This window comes from Pelophylax lessonae (assembly GCF_965119305.1).
Source record: "Pelophylax lessonae genome assembly, chromosome: 5".
NCBI lineage: Eukaryota > Metazoa > Chordata > Amphibia > Anura > Ranidae > Pelophylax > Pelophylax lessonae.
This window is the reverse complement of record NC_138772.1, coordinates 54,359,918-54,379,540: the sequence shown is the minus strand read 5'-3', so window position 1 is coordinate 54,379,540 and position 19,623 is coordinate 54,359,918. Positions and strand designations below refer to the sequence as shown.

The 19,623-nt window shown below is 45.6% G+C and overlaps 1 protein-coding gene across 1 annotated transcript; it reads left to right on the top strand.

Moving 5' to 3' along the window:
- Positions 1-6,034: 6,034 nt before the first annotated feature.
- On the top strand, positions 6,035-19,377 carry GATAD1 (GATA zinc finger domain containing 1). The gene is made up of 6 exons (XM_082259276.1): positions 6,035-6,072; positions 9,307-9,525; positions 11,853-11,978; positions 13,047-13,106; positions 14,892-15,075; positions 19,072-19,377. Exons 2-6 carry the CDS (start codon positions 9,307-9,309, stop codon positions 19,260-19,262), a joined length of 780 nt encoding a protein of 259 aa, XP_082115402.1. The 5' UTR covers positions 6,035-6,072; the 3' UTR covers positions 19,263-19,377.
- The last annotated feature ends 246 nt before the right edge of the window (positions 19,378-19,623 follow it).

The window sequence follows — 19,623 nt, the reverse complement described above, 5'->3', positions numbered from 1 at the left end:
AAGCTGTAAACTGACGGAAGCACTCAAGCACAGTATGGGTTGCTTCCGTCACATGCCTTATCTGCATTAAGGCTGGGTTCACACTATTTGCAGAGCGGCTCACAGCAGGGGGTCCAGTGCGTCCCTGCTCACTGTTTCAGGGGATAATCAGGTCTGTATTTTTGCCTGAATTTGGACCTGAAACACAGCCAAAGCAGCACAAGATCCTTCTGCAGTGTGCTCCGCAGCCGCATTCAATTTGCATCAGCATGAACCCAGCCTAAATTAGCCTGAGAACCTGTATAATTAATATGCGTTCGGGTTTAAAGGGATTAGGTGGCAACCCTAGCAGCAGTACCAATCACTACAGCACTGTGCTTCACACAAAGGAAGATTCATATGCTGTATCTGGTCAGGAGATTTCCAGGGACAAATCTTTAACCACTGTGAGTGCCCTTAGCTATCAGGAAGGGTTGGCCCCCATATATTGTGATTACCATCTACCTGTAACCAGGTGGCATCATGCTGCTACTTAGCATTGTAATAGCGCCAATCAGATTTAATTGCTAATGCCCTGCCCTGTATTAGAAATGGTCACCATTACCAAGGTTACCAAATATAATTTCTAAAATGCCAACTCTGGTTTAGAGATTGCCCAAAATCATTCATACAAGTATAAGGGTCTGTGTAGATGATTTTGTTTACATCAAGCAGGTTTTGCATTTCTTTACATGTCCAAGAGAAAGGAAAACTCCCTTGAAGCAGGTGAGATGCAGGTCAGAAGGAGGCCAGCTGCAGGTCATATTGCCGGGCAATGAATTCTGAAAGATCTCAGAAGTGTCTCAAACTGATGTCATCAACACAAGATAAAGTCCATCAATGCAGACCTTTGACTCCATTCACACTTGCAGCACCACACTTGCAAATGGCAGGCATTCATGAAGCGTGCAAGTATGAACAAGTTAAACGTGCCAAGCAAGTAGCAGAAAGGTGTGTATAAAGGACAAATTCACCTTTCATAACACGTTACATCCATATCCAGGGTGTAACATATTATGAATGCAGCACCCCCCAGGCCATTCCCGGCTGTGACAGCAGACCTCGTATCCAGTCTTCGTTCGAGGTACGAGGAAGCCATACATTGACAGATCTGCAGGAGACATGCACTCTACTAGTGATCTGCTGATCGCTGGTGCAATGCTTTACATGCTCCTGAAACAAAAATTAATAAATGCACATTTTTTTACCTGCAAAAAAATTTGCATTTATTTATTTTTTAAAGTGAACTTATCGTTAAGAGCCCATTCAGACTAGCGCGACACGACTTTGGGGGGCAACCTGTGAAGTCGCGTGCACCGCGACTTGCATAGACTTCACATAATGGAAGTTTATGCAAGTCGCTCCGAGGTCGCCCCAAAGTAGTACAGGGCCCTTCTTCTAAGTCGGAATGACTTGTGTCGCTCCTATTAGAACGGGTCCCGTACTACTCAATGGACCGCAACCGAGTGCGACTTGTCAGGCTGACAAGTCGCCTGACAAGTCGCGCTAGTCTGAATAGGGCTCTTAAGGCCTTGTTTACATGGGGCATATGAACCAATGCCTTCTGTGAGGGCTGTGTTTACCCACATGGGGATGCACCAGTGTTACCTGCATCCGTGTGCAGGCAGTCCCATTGCTGTCAATTGGAACACAGCTCCTGCACAGACACTGCAGCGCTCCCAATGTGACATCAGTGGGTGCGTTCAGGGCTGGGCATCTGCATGGATGTCACACTGGGAGCGACCACTGTGTCCAGGCAACGGCTGCGTCCCCAATGACAGCAATGAGACTGCCTGCACAGGTATGCATGCACGTAACACCTGTTCATCCCCACAGCCCTCACATGAGGTGTGGATTCATTTGCTCCTTGTGAACGAGGCCTACAACACTCACAAAGCTTGAAGCTCACAAAATGGTCTTCTTTTGGCACATTTGTGGCGTGTAAAGCAGCACACTGAAATTAATGAAAAGCAAAAATATTGCGCTAACCGTAAAAAAGCTGCTACACCAAACAACTGACAAGAAAATTGTGAATAACAAAATGTGGAAAAAAGTGCAGCGCTAATAAATACTAGCAATATAAACGCTGCACTTTTTTCCACACTGAAATGAATGTTTTGTCTAGGCACAATGTGCAATAAAATGCAATATTTAGTGTCATGCTTTACAAGTGTGAATGCAGCTCCACATAATACACAAAATAACAGCAGCTGTGTAACTACATACACTGCTAGATAAGAGGAAGGAAGTGTCTGGTGCTTTATTTTATAACAGACATGATGTTCTTATAGTAACTCAACACAAGAGGCAAGGTCCAGGTTGCTACAAGCAACACAGGCGCCTCTATTGTTATCTAAACAAAGTTATTGGACGTCATTAGAAGTGGGCGGGTCGCATAAAGATGACAGGCCTGGGCTCGCTCGGCTGATTGGCCGCGGTTCTAAACATCCCGTCATTTCTGGCGAATGAAGGACGGAGGAGGGCCGTGATCCGGAAGTGAATGTTGTGGCTTCAGCCTGCAGTGCTGTGTTTACATGAGAGGAGCGGGAGAGCGGAGATCAGAGGTGTGTGTGTCCTGACCTCATATACTGCACACCCCCCCCATCCTCTACACAGGGCAGGGTCTGTGATTGGTGACACCTCCAGGTTTCTCTTAAACTATATATCCCTGCCATGTCCTTATCATTTCCCTGTGGGTATGCTGAGACTTGTGCTTCCTCTACATGGCGTGCTGGACCTCATTTTACTCCGCCGTATGCTGAGGTCTGGGCTCGCTTCTACAAGTGACTCATTCTATCCCTTAGTGTGCTGAGACCTGTGCTTCTCCTGCAATGCCTGCTGGTGCCATCATTCTCCCCTTAGTGTGCTGAGATCTGTGCTTCCCCCTGCAATGCCTGCTGGGGGCCATCATTCTTCCCCAGGATAATGAGATCTGTGCTTCCCCCTGAAATGCCTGCTGGGGGCCATCATTCTCCCCCCTGAGTGTGCTGAGACCTGTGCTTTACCTGCATGCCTGCTGGGGGCCATCATTTGTCCCCCTGAGTGTGCTGAGACCTGCATGCCTGCTGGGGGCCATCATTCTCCCCCTGAGTGTGCTAAGATCTGTGCTTTACCTGCATGCCTGCTGGGGGTCATTGTTCTCCCCCTGAGTGTGCTGAGATCTGTGCTTTGCCTGCAATGCCTGCCAGGGGTCATCATTCTTCCCCTGAGTGTGCTGAGACCTGTGCTTTAACTGCATGCCTGCTGGGGGCCATCATTCTCCCCCTGAGTGTGCTGAGACCTGTGCTTTAACTGCATGCCTGCTGGGGGCCATCATTCTCCCCCTGAGTGTGCTGAGGTCTGTGCTTCCCCTGCAATGCCTGCTGGGGGCCATCATTCTCCCCCTGAGTGTGCTGAGACCTGTGCTTTACCTGCATGCCTGCTGGGGGCCATCATTCTCCCCCTGAGTGTGCTAAGATCTGTGCTTTACCTGCATGCCTGCTGGGGGTCATTGTTCTCCCCCTGAGTGTGCTGAGATCTGTGCTTTGCCTGCCAGGGGTCATCATTCTTCCCCTGAGTGTGCTGAGACCTGTGCTTTAACTGCATGCCTGCTGGTGCCATCATTCTTCCCCCTGAGTGTGCTGAGACCTGTGCTTTACCTGCAATGCCTGCTGGGGGCCATCATTCTCCCCCTGAGTGTGCTGAGGTCTGTGCTTCCCCTGCAATGCCTGCTGGGGGCCATCATTCTCCCCCTGAGTGTGCTGAGACCTGTGCTTTACCTGCATGCCTGCTGGGGGCCATCATTCTCCCCCTGAGTGTGCTGAGATCTGTGCTTCCCCTGCAATGCCTGCTGGGGGCCATCATTCTCCCCCTGAGTGTGCTGAGACCTGTGCTTTACCTGCATGCCTGCTGGGGGCCATCATTTGTCCCCCTGAGTGTGCTGGGCCCTGTGCTTTACCTGCATGCCTGCTGGGGGCCATCATTCTTCCCCCCTGAGAGTGCTGAGAACTGCAATGCCTGCTGGGACTTATCATTTGTCCCCAGAGTGTGCTGAGACCAGTGTTTCCCCTGCAATGTTTGCTGGTGCCATCATTCTTCCCCCTGAGTGTGCTGAGACCTGTGCTTTACCTGCAATGCCTGCTGGGGGCCATCATTCTCCCCCTGAGTGTGCTGAGATCTGTGCTTTAACTGCATGCCTGCTGGGGGCCATCATTCTCCCCCTGAGTGTGCTGAGGTCTGTGCTTCCCCTGCAATGCCTGCTGGGGGCCATCATTCTCCCCCTGAGTGTGCTGAGACCTGTGCTTTACCTGCATGCCTGCTGGGGGCCATCATTCTCCCCCTGAGTGTGCTGAGATCTGTGCTTCCCCTGCAATGCCTGCTGGGGGCCATCATTCTCCCCCTGAGTGTGCTGAGACCTGTGCTTTACCTGCATGCCTGCTGGGGGCCATCATTCTCCCCCTGAGTGTGCCGAGACCAGTGTTTCCCCTGCAATGTTTGCTGGGGCCATCATTCTCCCCCCTGAGTGTGCTGAGACCTGTGCTTTAACTGCATGCCTGCTGGGGGCCATCATTCTCCCCCCCCCCCCCTGAGTGTGCTGAGACCTGTGCTTTAAATGCATGCCTGCTGGGGCCATCATTCTCCCCCCTGAGTGTGCTGAGACCTGTGCTTTACCTGCATGCCTGCTGGGGCCATCATTCTCCCCCCTGAGTGTGCTGAGACCTGTGCTTTAACTGCATGCCTGCTGGGGGCCATCTTTTTCCCCCCTGAGTGTGCTGAGACCTGTGCTTCCCCTGCAATGCCTGCCAGGGGTCATCGTTCTCCCCCTGAGTGTGTTGAGACTTGTGCTTCCTCTGCAAGGCCTGCTGGGACCCATCATTTGTCCCCAGGTTGTACTGAGACCCCTGCTTCCCCCTGCAAGGCTTGCTGGGACCCATCATTTGTCCTCGGGGTGTTCTGAGACCCCTGCTTCCCCCTGCAAGGCTTGCTGGGACCCATCATTTGTCCCCAGGTTGTACTGAGACCCCTGCTTCCCCTTGCAAGGCTTGCTGGGACCCATCATTTGTCCTCGGGGTGTTCTGAGACCTGTACTTCCTCTTTAAATGTGTTGGGGTTCTTTATAGAATGCCAGGCTATACTGGGGTCTGGACCCCTTTCTACAAGGCATGCCAGGACTCATTCTACCAGAAGGTATACTGAGACCCGTGGTTCCTCAATATGTCATGCTGAGACCTGGGCCCTCTTCCACAAGCAAACTGGGACTCATTCTGCCCCCAGGGTGTGCTGAGACCCATGCTTCCTCTGCTGGGACTCATCATTTGCCCTGAGGTTGTGCTGAAACCTTTGGTACCTCTGTAGGAATATTAGGACTCTACGCTATGGGAAGCTGAGACCTGTGGTTCCCCTGCAAGACCTGTTGGGGCTCCTCATTCTTTCACAGGGTATGCTGAGATATGTGGTTCCCCTGCTGGGACTTGTATTGCTACCCCAGCATTTACTGAGATCTGGGCCCTCATTTTACCTTATGCTGAGACAGGTACTTCCTTTGCAAGGTCTTCTGGGAGTCCCTTTTCTTCCCCTGGACATGCTGAAACCTGTGGTTCCTCTTAAGCATGTTGGGACTCCTCATTCTACTCCAGGGTATACTGAGGTCTAGACTCTCTTCAAGGCAAGCTGCAGCTCATTCTATCTCCGAGTATGCTGAGACCTGTGGTTTCCTTGCAAGGCCTGCTAGGGCTCTTTATTCTTCCACAGGGTATTCTGAGACACGTGGTTCCCCTGCAAGGCATACTGGGAATCCTCATTCTTTCACAGAATGCTTGACCCAACCCCCCCCCCCCCCCCAAAAAAAAAAAAAGTTCTGCATAACTTTCTATATAATAATTTATTAGCCTATTGCTGAAATGTGAATCTGCTCATCTAGTTCATATAGGCAAAAGAGCCAAAGGTAAAATGACTGACAGTCACTTTAAAATTGTAGTGATGTAATGGTTGGATTGTATAAATATATACATCATAATATATCATTTTCATCTCTTACAGGTGACTGGTGGATGAGGGGTCTTTTAATATTTGAAAGTGAGTAGCAATTTGTCAGTGCAACCAAGGTGACGTGCTCCGTGTACTGTTTGATGTATTGTCGTCCTTTTCAGGCCAAGTAAAAATATTATACTAATTATATTTGAGCCTCTGTAGTTTTTAGGATGGGCTATGGGAGTCACTTGTCCTGCTCTGTGTAAAGGTTTGTCATACTTCCCTGCTCTGTGTAACGGTTTGTCATACTTCCCTGCTCTGTGTAACGGTGTGTCATACTTCCCTGCTCTGTGTAACGGTTTGTCATACTTCCCTGCTCTGTGTAGTGGTTTGTCATACTTCCCTGCTCTGTGTAGTGGTTTGTCATACTTCCCTGCTCTGCGTAATGGTTTGTCATACTTCTCTGCTCTGTGTAGTGGTGTGTCATACTTCCCTGCTCTGTGTAGTGGTTTGTCATACTTCCCTGCTCTGTGTAGTGGTGTGTCATACTTCCCTGCTCTGCGTAATGGTTTGTCATACTTCTCTGCTCTGTGTAGTTGTTTGTCATACTTCCCTGCTCTGTGTAGTGGTGTGTCATACTTCCCTGCTCTGTGTAGTGGTGTGTCATAATTCCCTGCTCTGTGTAGTGGTGTGTCATAATTCCCTGCTCTGTGTAGTGGTTTGTCATACTCCCTGCTCTGTGTAGTGGTGTGTCATACTTCCCTGCTCTGTGTAGTGGTGTGTCATACTTCCCTGCTCTGTGTAGTGGTGTGTCATACTTCCCTGCTCTGTGTAGTGGTGTGTCATACTTCCCTGCTCTGTGTAGTGGTGTGTCATAATTCCCTGCTCTGTGTTGTGGTTTGTCATAATTCCCTGCTCTGTGTTGTGGTTTGTCATACTTCCCTGCTCTGCGTAATGGTTTGTCATACTTCCCTGCTCTGTGTAGTGGTTTGTCATACTAGGGCTGGGCGATATGGCTGAAAACTGTATCACGATATCAGTGTTTCATATCGGTCGATATCGATAATTATTGATATTTTTTATTACCCATTTAAAATAAGGACCCTAGGGTGAGAATGCAGGGCGGCGGGCATGGTGCAGGAGAATGCAGGGCACTGGCATGGTGCAGGAGAATGCAGGGTGACTGGCATGGTGCAGGAGAATGCAGGGTGACTGGCATGGTGCAGGAGAATGCAGGGTGACTGGCATGGTGCAGGAGAATGCAGGGTACTGGCATGGTACAAGAGGATCCGGGGTTGTGGGCATACTACAGGAGATGCAGTGCTGTGGGCATGGTACAGGTGGACCATGCCCGCAGCACTGCATCCTTTGTAGTGTGCCCAGCGCCGATACGTCATTGCGCACGCGCCGCCACCGCTCGTGTAATTTCGGCTATTCCCGGCCTCTCCCGAGCGGCGGCGGCGCGTGCGTAATGATGTGTTGGCGCCATTTTTAAAGTTTAAACCCGTCGGAGCGGACTTTTCGATTTATCGTTCAAGTTTTCTTATTGCTATCGAGCACGGGACTATCGCGATACATATCGGTATCGTTTTATCGCCCAGCCCTATGTCATACTTCCCTGCTCTGCGTAATGGTTTGTCATACTTCCCTGCTCTGTGCAATGTGGTTCGTTATATTTCCCTGCGCTGTGTAATGGATTGTGGGGGGAACTGTCAATGTAGCTGAAAGTGCTTTGGGGTCTCAACTCAGTCTACAATGATCACTATACAATGAAGGAATAGAACAGGCAACAACATCGTGGTGATTCTGCCCGTGATCCGCTACGCCCACATGTGAATGTAGCCTTAAGCCCCAGGGAATTTTCGTCCGACGTCCGATCTGCCGATTTTCGGCTTGTTGGTATGATGCTTCTGACAACCGACTCCGACTTTTCGGCCGAAAAAAAAATCTGATGTGCAGACTATAAAATTTTTGTTGGCCGTCAACACAACGGCCGATTTCCGTGCAGTCAGTACAGATTTCGACAGGGAAAAATCTGATGAGCAAGACTGGGCATGCTCAGAGAAGAAAGAACACAAAGAAAGCAAACCAACACATGACATCACTTCTGAATCAGATTTTTGTTGGGCGAGAAAATTCGTGTGCAGTCTAGGCACATTCCAACCAACACAACACAACTCTGGACAAAAGACGGACGATCGGTCGGCCGATAATCGTTGCATGTGTACGGGGCTTAAGTCTTTGTTTTCACTAGTGTGACTTGTCATGCGACTTTGGACACACAGTTGTATGACAAGTCACAGCTCATTGATTTCAATTGCACCCATTTCCATCTATGCAACTCTGAAAAGGTACCTGCACTACTTTGGTGCAACTTTTGATGCGACTTTGATCCAAAGAGTGTAAAGTTGGATCAAAGCTGCACTTAGTCTCACTCCAATCGCACTCTAGCATAGTGGCTATGTTTTCACTAGTGTGACTCTTAAGTTGTGCGATTTAGAGTGCGATTTTGAGTGCAGCTTTGATCCAAATTTACACTCTTTGGATCAAAGTCGCATCAAAGTAGTGGCAGTATCTTTTCAAAGTTGCTGATTTTCAAAGTGGAATATATGGAAATAGGTACCATTGAAATCAATGGGCTGTGACTTGTCATGTGATTTTGTGTCCAAAGCCACATGACAAGTCGCACTAGTGGAAACCGAGCCTAAAACTCAATACTCACATGTAATGGGCAATAGAAATCGATCCGTGTCCTTCGAAACTTTCAAAAATATTTCTTTGTACCTTTTTTTTTTTTTTTATATTTCTTTCGTTCATTGTGCCGGTCACGTTCTCTCCCGCCTTTTCTCTCCCACCTTTTCTCTCCTAAATGAGGCTATGAAGACAGGAGGAGATCCTGTTCTGTGAAGGTTGGGGGGGTTGGTTGGGGTTGGGGGGGGGGGGAGGGCTGGCTGAGCAGGTCTAGGCATGTCTGTCTAAGAAAGACCAACAACTTTTTCAGGAAGTGAAAGGCAGCTTAGCAAATTCAGATAACAGGAAATAGCGTTGTCGGTGAAGAACAGGAAGAAGCTGATTGTCTAGCTTAGATAAGACTTGCTAGCTAGACAAGCAGCCATCCAGAAAATGAATAATATCAAAGATAAAGATATTTAACATACTATTAATAGGAAAATTTTAATTTTTGAGTTTCCCTTTTACCGGAGTCAGGAATTACTCAAGGAACCCCGGGCAACCTCTGGAGGAACTCTGGTTGAGAAAGGCTGCTCTAGATATAACTGGTATTGTGTGTGAGTGCTTGTGTATATATTTTATTTCCACTAATTTTTCTGTTCTCCATAGATGCCTCTTGGACTGAAGCCAACATGCAGTATGTGCAAAACCACCTCGTCTTCCATGTGGAAGAAAGGAAGCCAGGGGGAAATTCTCTGCAATAGCTGCACTGGGAAAGGCAGTGGAGGGGGCAGCACTGGTGCCAGCAGCTCCAGTACTGCTCACACCGGGACCAGCTTTGCCAGTGCCTCGACCTCCCAGCAGAATAATGGCGGCAACACTAAGCAGGTGTGCCATTTATAAATACAATTGTTGGGTTGTTGTAGTGACCACCAATGTCCATTGCTCTAACCAATATGGTTTTACTACTGTATTCGTCACTAGGTAGATCAGGCCTTGAAACTAAACTACTGTTTTAGCACATGAACTTTGTGTTTAAAAAGCTCAAAATCCTTTGCAAATACTTAAATAAAAAAAAAAAAAAAAAACATATGTATATGACCGTTTGTGAACTGATGCTTTGTCCTGTACCACATGAAAAGCCCTTTGTTGATTTTTCTGTCCTAGCGTTGTGCTGCATGCAGGCACCCGTATTTGTGAATAGACATGCACTGGCTGTGCAGGCTCACCCACACAGCCTTAGATGACAGATATTTAGGGACAGTTAGGGCCCTTTCACACGGGCGCTCCGTATGTCCGCAAATCATCCTATTTTTTTTGCTGATGATATACGGACATAATGTATGTCAATGGCATTGCGGATGTCAGCGGATGACCATCCGCTGACATCCGATTTTCTTCCTTTCAGTTCTGTTCCGTTTTTTGGAACGGAACAGAACCTTATTTTTCTTCCGTTGAAAAAAACGGAAAGGAAGAAAATCGGATGTCAGCGGTGTCATCCGCTGACATGCGCAATGCCCATAGACATACATTATGTCCGTATATCATCCGCAAACGGATGGGATGATATGCAGACATACGGAGCAGATTACACAAGTGTCATCCGCTCCGTGGAAAAAAAAGCACCGGAGCGGATCGCAATGCGGTCCGCTCCGTGTGAAAGAGCCCTAACATGGACTTGAACACACAGCCTGTGCAACTAGGGCTGTGCACCAGTCCCTGCATGTCTGTCAAACTTGGCTATGCAGCCGATGCATGTCCATTCACTAATATGGGCTGCCCGCACGCAGCTCCGTGCTAGGAAAGAAAAGTGAAGAAAGACTGCCCGTGTGAATGAGCCCTAAAGCCCAATTAATATAGCTAGATAAGCATTGTACAAAATAAAGACTCTGTTGGTTCGAATGTAGCTAGTTTGAGGTGGGTACAGAGTCCTGGGTATCTGATGAAAGTATCATCCAAACAACATGCTCTCTTCAGATAAGTAATGCTTCCTTATGCCCCATACACACGTGCAGATTATCTGCAGACTTTTGTCTGCAGATTTACCAAAACCATATAATATGAGGTCAAACCTAAACACTTTCAATTTGTATGCAATCCGGCAGGCCCTTGCACTACATAGAAAAGGTAAGTCTGCAGACAAAAGTCTGCAGATAATCTGCACGTGTGTATGGGGCATTAGCGGGCTCAGCCCAATTAAAATAGAGTGATCATTGTGAAGTACTGTATAAATAGTTTATTAATAAAAAGGAGGCACGAATAATAATCACTAATGGGTAGAATAAATAAGCAGTCAATCAATGGCAAGACACTTCCTGGAACGCCATCTCGCCTTGCTGAGCCCGCTAAGGAAGCATTACTCGTCATCTGAAGAGGGCATGTTTATTTTTGGTGCGTAGGGGTGCAAGAGGGGAGTGTGGCACCTTGGCACTGATGAGCACTTTATTCACTTCAAAGAAATTAAAGGAACACCAACACAATTTGAGCACCATTGCACTGGTTGTTGGACAATTTATGGACTTTATCGAATTATTGTAATATTGTAATGTATTTATACATATCATATCCCCCCTTGATCGCCTCTTCTCAAGAGAGAACAAATTTAGCTTCTCTAATCTTTCCTTATAGCTGAGCTCCTCAATGCCTCGTATCCAGTTCCCCAATATTTTCTTTTGTGAACTTGTGCTCAAAACTGATTTGCATATTCCAGATGAGGTCTTACTAAAGCTTTAAAACAGAGTTCCACCCAAAAGTGGAAAAGCTCATTTGCTTCAGCCCCCTGCCCGCCCGCCCTCCGGTGACACATTTGGCACCTTTCAGGGGGGAAACGGGTACCTGTTTTAGACGGGTACCCTTCCTCATTTCCAAAAGATGGCGCTGCAGCGCTGTCCCTTGTAAGTTCGGCCCACCTCCTCCTCCCCCTGCCGCCGGGCCAATTAGAAAGTGCAGCGCGCTTTGCGCATGCGCAGTAGGGAACCTGCAGTGAAGCCGAAACGCTTCACTGCCGGTTTCCCTTATGGTAAATGGGGGCTGCAGCACCTGACAGCCGATCTGAAAATCAGCTGGGGTGACGACATTGCGGGCTCCCCAGACAGGTAAGTGTGTGTGTGTATTAAAGGTCAGCAGCTACAGTATTTTGCAGATAGTTGCAGCATTTACAATTTAAAATACTGACGACTTCTTCTTCCCTTTTTTTTTTTTTTCCATTTTCATAGTCCAAGCAGGAAATCCACAGAAGATCTGCCCGTTTAAGGAATACAAAGTATAAGTCAGCTCCTGCTGTAGAAAAGAAGGTTTCCACCAAAGGCAAAGGAAGGCGGCATATTTTTAAGCTGAAAAATGTAAGCTGATCTTTGTTGACTTGTCAGAATCCTGGCATAATAATTCTAATAGTGTAATGTTGAAAGAACATAGGCAGAGATTTCCTCAAAGTGACAGTTTTGGAAATAAAAAAAAAAAGGTAAAATGAAGTGATCCCGGCAAATAAGATTGTCAATTCTCACTCCGCTTGTGCTGTTGATTTTTGCTTTAGTTATTGGGCCATACACACTATACAATTGTCTTTTAGATTTTTTCCCTTAGATCTACCAAAGCCATATAATATGAGGTGAAATCTAAACCCTTTCAATTTGTATGTAATTAGGCTGGCCCTTGCACTACATAGTTGATGGTAAATCTAAAGGAAATCTAACAACAAAAGTTGTATAGTGTGTATCCAGCTTAAGAGACACTGCAGTCTGAGGATTCTTGAGAATTCAACACTTTCATCAGTGTTGGATTCTTTATCTCCTATTGCTATTGGACATGGTAAGTAAATAGGGGGCAGTGGATCAGATTACTGTGTACGGAGGGTGGCAGATTGTGATCCATCAGCCAGTGGGTTTCCTTCATTACAGCAGAGATTTGCACACTGGACGGTGGAAGAGGTGAGTTTTACTTCTCTTCTTTGCCGGTGACACTTTAGTTTGCCTTTTTATTGCAGCAACGCTGTCACTTTATGTGAAAACCGTATGTCTAATCAATCAACAATCCCATATAATTTTAAATGATTCTTGTTTCTTTAACCATAAATATTACCCCAGATTAACTCTCTGTTGGAGTACAGGTAACAATGGCTATGGAAATGTGGCAATGCCCACTGTGCCAAAAGCAATGAAATCCGTTATTGTAAAGACCTTTTGAAACCCTTACTGAATCTTCAAACTTTTCAATAAAATTAAATCTACAAACTGTTTGCCAGCCCTGCCTTGCAGTCTTATAAAGTGATATATTACTGAGGCATGTATTAGGACCACCCAGAAACTTAGCATTTTAAGAAGGAAACAAGTAATGACTTTATTTCATATTGGTAAATCTATGCTGTTTACATGTACGGTTTATTTTTATTTATTTGTTTTTTCTTTTTTTAGCCTATTAAGGCTCCAGAAGCTGTCTCCACCATAATGACTTCCGAATCCTTATTTCATAAGGTACATTCTTGTATATACTGACCGTTTTTCTGCTGTTTAAAAAAAAAGAAAAAACAATGATGTAATTCTTCAAATAAGTAAGAATTAATCGTAGTTGTATTGCCTGAAATATACTGTGTGTTAGTCATGTTTAGACACAATGAAGGAAATTTTGTTGTGACACAATTAGACGCAAAGTCTGTGTGACGTGTGTTTTTTTTTTTTTTTTTTTTAATGTGCATTTGTGACTCCCTGCACCTGGAATCCTGGGCAGTCACCTATGACAGGTTTTTCACTAAAGATGAACCCCAAATTTTACTGTAGACAAGCACATAATTAGGAAGTGGTCAGGACCAAGTTTTATTCCAATACAGTGCTATTTTAGAGCAGCAGAGGGTGACCATTTATGAATCAAGGTAATAGTAAATATTTCTAATGATCCATTCTACTACTGTGCTGTGTAACAGAATGGATGAATGTCCACCAGTGAATTTGAAGCAATGCAAGAAAAACACCTTAGGAACTTGCACCCACTGTTGTAAAAAAAAAAAAAATGGAAATTTAAAAAAATTTTTTTTAGAATTACCCTAGGTGCCCGTTATCACTTAGGGCACGGATGTCAAACTTAATTTCATTGCCGCATCAGCAGGATAGTTGCCGTCAAATGGCCAGTTGTATCTAGGGCGCACTACATAAAGCGTGTGGAGATCAGGATTACACTACGCACAGAGTGCAGATTTCAGGAGAACGCTGGGTGCAGGGTTTAGGGGTGCGCGCTATGCAGTGTGCAACACCTCTACTACCCATGTATTTGGCTCTGTTTTACCTCCCCTGTGTAGGTGACTTGCATTCTGGATAGCGGTCCCTGCAGTGCCCTGCCACGAGGCTCCTGTTGCATCCAGAAGCAGCTAAAAGCAAAGCTGTTCTTTGTAAAAACAGCTGACTTCTGTGTTTAGAAGTTACAGCAGGAAGCGGAAGGTGAGAGCCAGAGATGGCATATTGGAGTTCTGCCACGCTCTGGCTGCAAAACTGGGTGGGAGGGCCACATGACAAGGCCTTGCAGGCTGCATTAGGCCCCCGGGCCTTGTGTTTGACATGTGCCTTAGGGTTATATGCTACCCCTTCATGCTTAGTGCCCTAATTCTCATTTTAATCACCCTAGCATGGAGAACAGGACTTCTGACTGTAACATGATACAACCCTGTAACACTGGAACTAGTCAGTGCCCACCATGAGCTGTACCAGGGAGCAAAACTTGGGCCTGTACTCTAGAGGGAGTTAGTGGAAAAGATTGACCCTGTCGCCCCCCCCCCCCCCCCCCAGTATCACTTCACTTTCTGGGTACATTGTGATTGTCATTTCAGCTAGTAATGTTGTTATTCTTTGTGATGTGTGTTTAGTTGTTTTGTTTTTTTTTCCCTTCAGTGTCCCATTCAGAGATTTCCTTTGACTTCCAGTCCTGTAGACCCATCCAGAAGTAGAGGAAATCTCTCCAAAAAGAGGTGAAACTGCTCTTCGATGTTAGTCCCTAAAAAAGTGCTCTGTTGGTTGTTTTTCTCCTCTATTCAGTTCTGGTGACCCCTAAGAAATATACATTTTTTTTTCTTACTTTTATTCTCAGTGACAGTGGTCACCAGGGAGGATGTTGAGGGGACACAACGTAATAAAGATTTGTTGCAAAATATATGCTATAACAAATGGGGTGCTAAACCCCTCCACACACTATCCAAAATGAAATAGGTTCCTCCTTTAAAACATTTTAAGTGTTAAATGAGTCATTAACTCCCAGGGTGTGACTTGTTGCAGGGACTGTACTATCAGATCGGTGATGTGGTGTCGGTCATCGACGAGGATGATGGAAAGCTGTACTATGCTCAGATCAGAGGCTTCATTCAGGATCAGTACTGTGAGAAGAGTGCGGCTCTGACCTGGCTCATCCCTACCTCCGCCAGTCCCAAAGATCACTTTGATCCAGCTACCTACATCATAGGTGTGTATACCAAGCCTTCATCCATTACATCCTTCCAGGCAGTGTACAATGTAACTAATGAAAACAACCAGCTGCAGATTTCCCAACATCTGTTGATTGTGTTACAAACTAACCAAAGAAACTAGGTTTCTCAAACCTTAAAGTGTATACCCAGACATTACCCAAATTTACTCCCACATATTCTTTAGAGTATGTACTATCATTATTTTTTCCTTTTTATCCTGTACCTTGGAGATGAATGGCTTTTATTACTAGCTGTGATCACCAAGTTTGAAACATTTTTGCTGGGGCAGTTGATTATCACATCTCTCAAGAGTCTTTCCCTGCATATGGTGTGTGAGCAGGCTATTGGGAGTCAAGGAGCAGTATTGTTTTGCTGGAAAATAAATCTATGTATTTGGAAAGGGACAGAGAGGGAAACATTCTGTTGTCCTACAGCAAAAGTCTGATAACCCTGCTTGGGGTTTCAGTGCAGCAGAGGCACTATGTTGTCAGTCCAAACAGGGAGGATTGGAGCTCACTGGAATTTTGGCTGATTTAACAGTGCTGTTCTTGCAGCATTTTCTATTCATTTATTTTTTTTAAGTAACAAAACACAAAAATATTGCAGAGACGTACTGCATATGTTTGTGTGTTTTTTGTTTTTTTAAATCGGGTCCACCAATCAGTACCTAACATTCCAGAGTAACATGTCGCCAACCCACCATAAAGAGACCCCCATCAATGTCACATACAGCCCCAGATCTCCGCATCCTGAAAGTGAGAAAAAGGAGAACCTACTTCCAATGGGAGAGTGCCCCTCTTGTCCTGGGTACAAACCAGGAAAGTATTCCACTGATTTAAAAGAGAGGTATCCGAAGAGTATTCTTTCCATAATTAGGTCAGTTGGGACTAAACCCAGGGTAGCTAACCATCCCCCACATACCTTCTCGAATTTGAATGGGCTGCCCCTGTGCTGATATACGGTACATGTTTTTCAAAGCCCAACATGGTACCCATTTGTTCAAGCCACTGGTGAGATCCAATTTAGAGGGGACTGGTGAGATCCAATGTAGAGGGGACTGGTGAGATCCAATGTAGAAGTATAAGCCTACGGCCTAAAACCATGCCCTAGCTGCCTGCCGCCCCTCTTAAAATTGTATCCTGAAAAGCGGCATCGTGTATACCCAAAACACAGTGTTTAGGTTCCACTGGAATGGAAACTTACAGTGCACTATTTATTATTGCCACTACTGTACTCCAATAACCGTGACGCTTTGGGCATCTCCTTATCAAGTGGATTAGGTCACCTACATCCCTTTCACACCGATTACATAAAGTGTTTGGGCATAATCCCATAGAGTGAAGCTTTAGCAGGGTACGATGAGTTCTAAGTAATATATAGAGCTGGGACAATCTCGGCAAAACATTCAATGACCAAATTCGGACAGTTTCTAGGGCCTCTTCCCATCGATTCCCTGGTATGTCTGACATCCTTATCACAGGCTGAGCTTGGATGTATATGTTTGTGTTTACATTTTTTTTTTTTGTTTTTTTTAAACAATCTTTATTTTCAATTTGCAACAATTCACAAAAACATAGAAGAAGATGAAGAAAATGGCTAGATAAACATCATGCAAAGAAATGGATAATAAGGGAGAAGTCAAATAGCACCATACACCCGTGTACATCGCTTTTCATTTAGAAAGATAGGGTACTGATTAACAAGGGTGGAGGGCTTGCAGCCAAGGCGAGAAGCATGCTGCCGGACGCCAGTGGCAAACAGAGATCCTGGGCGTCCAGGAGGCCAAGTAGGCAAGGAATAGCACCCCCTATTTGTGTTTAATTTACCATTTCATCAGTGGATTCAAAGAAACCTCCTTGTAACATTATGTCGCTGGGCTCTGATTTTTACAGCATCGCTTGTTCTTGCAACTCTGCATTGTCCATTCTTGCTGGGATTTCAGTGGTCTCCAGGCAGCCAGTGTCTGATTGACGGGTTGTGTTCTGCAAAACACAACCTGTGACCAAGAGACTGGCTGCCCAGAGACCGCTGCATTCCTAGAGGGAACAGACTATTCAATTTCACAAAAGGACCCAGCACACACATCAATTGTTATCCACGTTCTCCCATCAAAATACAAATATAATACAATGCAAGACTGCAGCGTTTTTTTTTTTTAATGTGAAACAGAGTGAACTCGTCCACAACTAGGAATGTATTCTAATAATTACTATTATACGATATTAACGTGATCCTAAATCCTAGGTTTTTTTTTTTTTCGTTTAAAAATACAAACATGTTTATACTTTACCTGGTTTGTGCAGTGGATTTGCACAGGGAAACCCAGATCCTCCACACAGCCTCCCATAGACTGCAGCTTTCTATGGGGCACTCATGCGGGCTTGTTCTTGAGCCTCGCTGTGTGCATCTATTGACATTGAAAGCGGGGTCCCTCATCACTGGCTTTGATTGATTGCAGCAGGAGCTAATGGCTCCCACTACCTCAGCAAAGCCAGGAAGTGAGGGAAGAGAAGAGCTGCAGATGTGAGTAGCGCTGGATGGAATGAGGGCTCACGGAAGTAAAAGAGGGGGGTGAGGGGGGATATGCATTAGGGCTCTTTCACACGGCCGCTCCGATTTTTATTTTATTTTTTTTATTCCACTGCGGCACTTTATTTATTTTTATTCACGGACACAGATGACACTTGTGTCATCCGCTCCGTATGTCCGCATATCATCCCCATCCATTTGCGGATGATATACGGACATAATGTATGTCTATGGGATTGCGGATGTCAGCGGATGACACCGCTGACATCCGATTTTTGCATCCGTTCCGTTTTTTAAACGGAACGAAAATAGGGTTCTGTTCCGTTCTAAAAAATGGAACAGAACTGAAAGGACGAAAAACATCCGCAATGCCATTGACATGCATTATGTCCATTTTTCATTCGCAAAAAAAATGGGATGAAATACGGACATACAGAGCGCCCGTGTGAAAGAGCCATTAAGGTAAAGGTAAAAAAAATGTAGGCTTTATAACAACTTTAACCTTGTTAATGCTGAGCATGCAACATGTTTAAAGCGGAGTTCCACCCTGGGAATACATCTTTTTAATAAAAAATACCCCCGTGACAGTCAGGGCTAGTACATTCCACAATGGCTAGCCTCTGATCTGTCCCGGGTTGCACTTACCTTTTAGGAGAAATACTTACCTTGAAAATGTATTGTCCAGCGCTGCCATCTCAGGTGTGGGCAGCTTGAAGCCAGCGCGGTCCTCTTCTGCGTCCTCTTCCGTCTTCTTCGGGCCCACGATGCACTGCACCGGCCCCGCTGTCACTTCCAGTGCGCGCGCGTCATCCCTGCACAGCTTCTGGGCATGCCCAGAAGCTGTTTAGAAGGGAATGACGGCGCCTGCACCGGAACTGACGTCGGGGCCGGTGCAGGCGCATTGATTCCTGGGAGCGATGACGTTCAGCTCCCAGGAATCATTGCAAAGCCAGGAAGTGACGAATCGCCGTGGCCGCCGAGGGGAGGAACAAGGAAGTAAGGTAAGTATATTTTCTTATATACGAGGTAAGTAAAAAAAAAAAAAAATTGTGATTATCCATTTGTTTTTCAGGTGACCCGGAGCGAGAAGATGGAGGTAAGTATAAATTTAGGGTGGAACTCCGCTTTAAGTACTTTTTACTACTTGATATAAATTAGATAGAAGTGGTGGGGGATTGATACACAGATGGAGATAAAATCTGCTCCCTTTGTCACAAAATCTCCCTAGAATAGAAATGCTTTCTGATGACCGGGGCGAAATGAGAGAAATCGTCATGGACAGATACGGAGCAGACACAAGCAAATTTAAGATGGTTTGTCCATTAGCTGTATCTTGTCTGTCTATGCCTGTTAACACAATCTTGACTGTAAAAAAAAAAAAAAAAAAAATTAGATAGAAGTACTTTGGTAGTGCTGTTTTTCATGTCTTTTAGTGATTATGATGTTTTGTTTGGCTCCCCTAGGACCAGATGAAGACCTTCCTCGCAAAATGGATTGTTTGGACTTTGTCTGCCATGCCCCCTCTGAGTACTTCAAATCTCGCTCATCACCGTTCCCCACTCTCCCCTCCCGCCCTGAGAAAGGCTTTATTTGGACTCACATTGGCCCTACACCCGCAATCACTATTAAGGACACAGTTGGCAGCAATGTATAATCTCATAGATAATTGGACCCTCTAGAGGAACTTTTGAATGATTATGATGGTGGCAGTAGAGGATTTTTAAAAATAACTCTCCCTGACTTTGTGGGATCTTATGCCAGCAGAAACCTGAGGAGGCGCTCTCTGGAGACAGAACTGCTACATTCATACATTCATCTACAAAAAAAAAAAAAAGAAGTCTGTTACCTATCACAGCCAGTTGGATTCCAGCTATCCTCTATGAAAGCGTAACAATGCCATCTTTTTAAAAGGGTCAGTCCAGTCGTTGGTGATATTTAAGTTACTGTATGTATAGCCAAAATATTATTTTCAGTTTTGGGTGCAAAAATCCCGTCAAATTTTTTCTTGCTGTTTC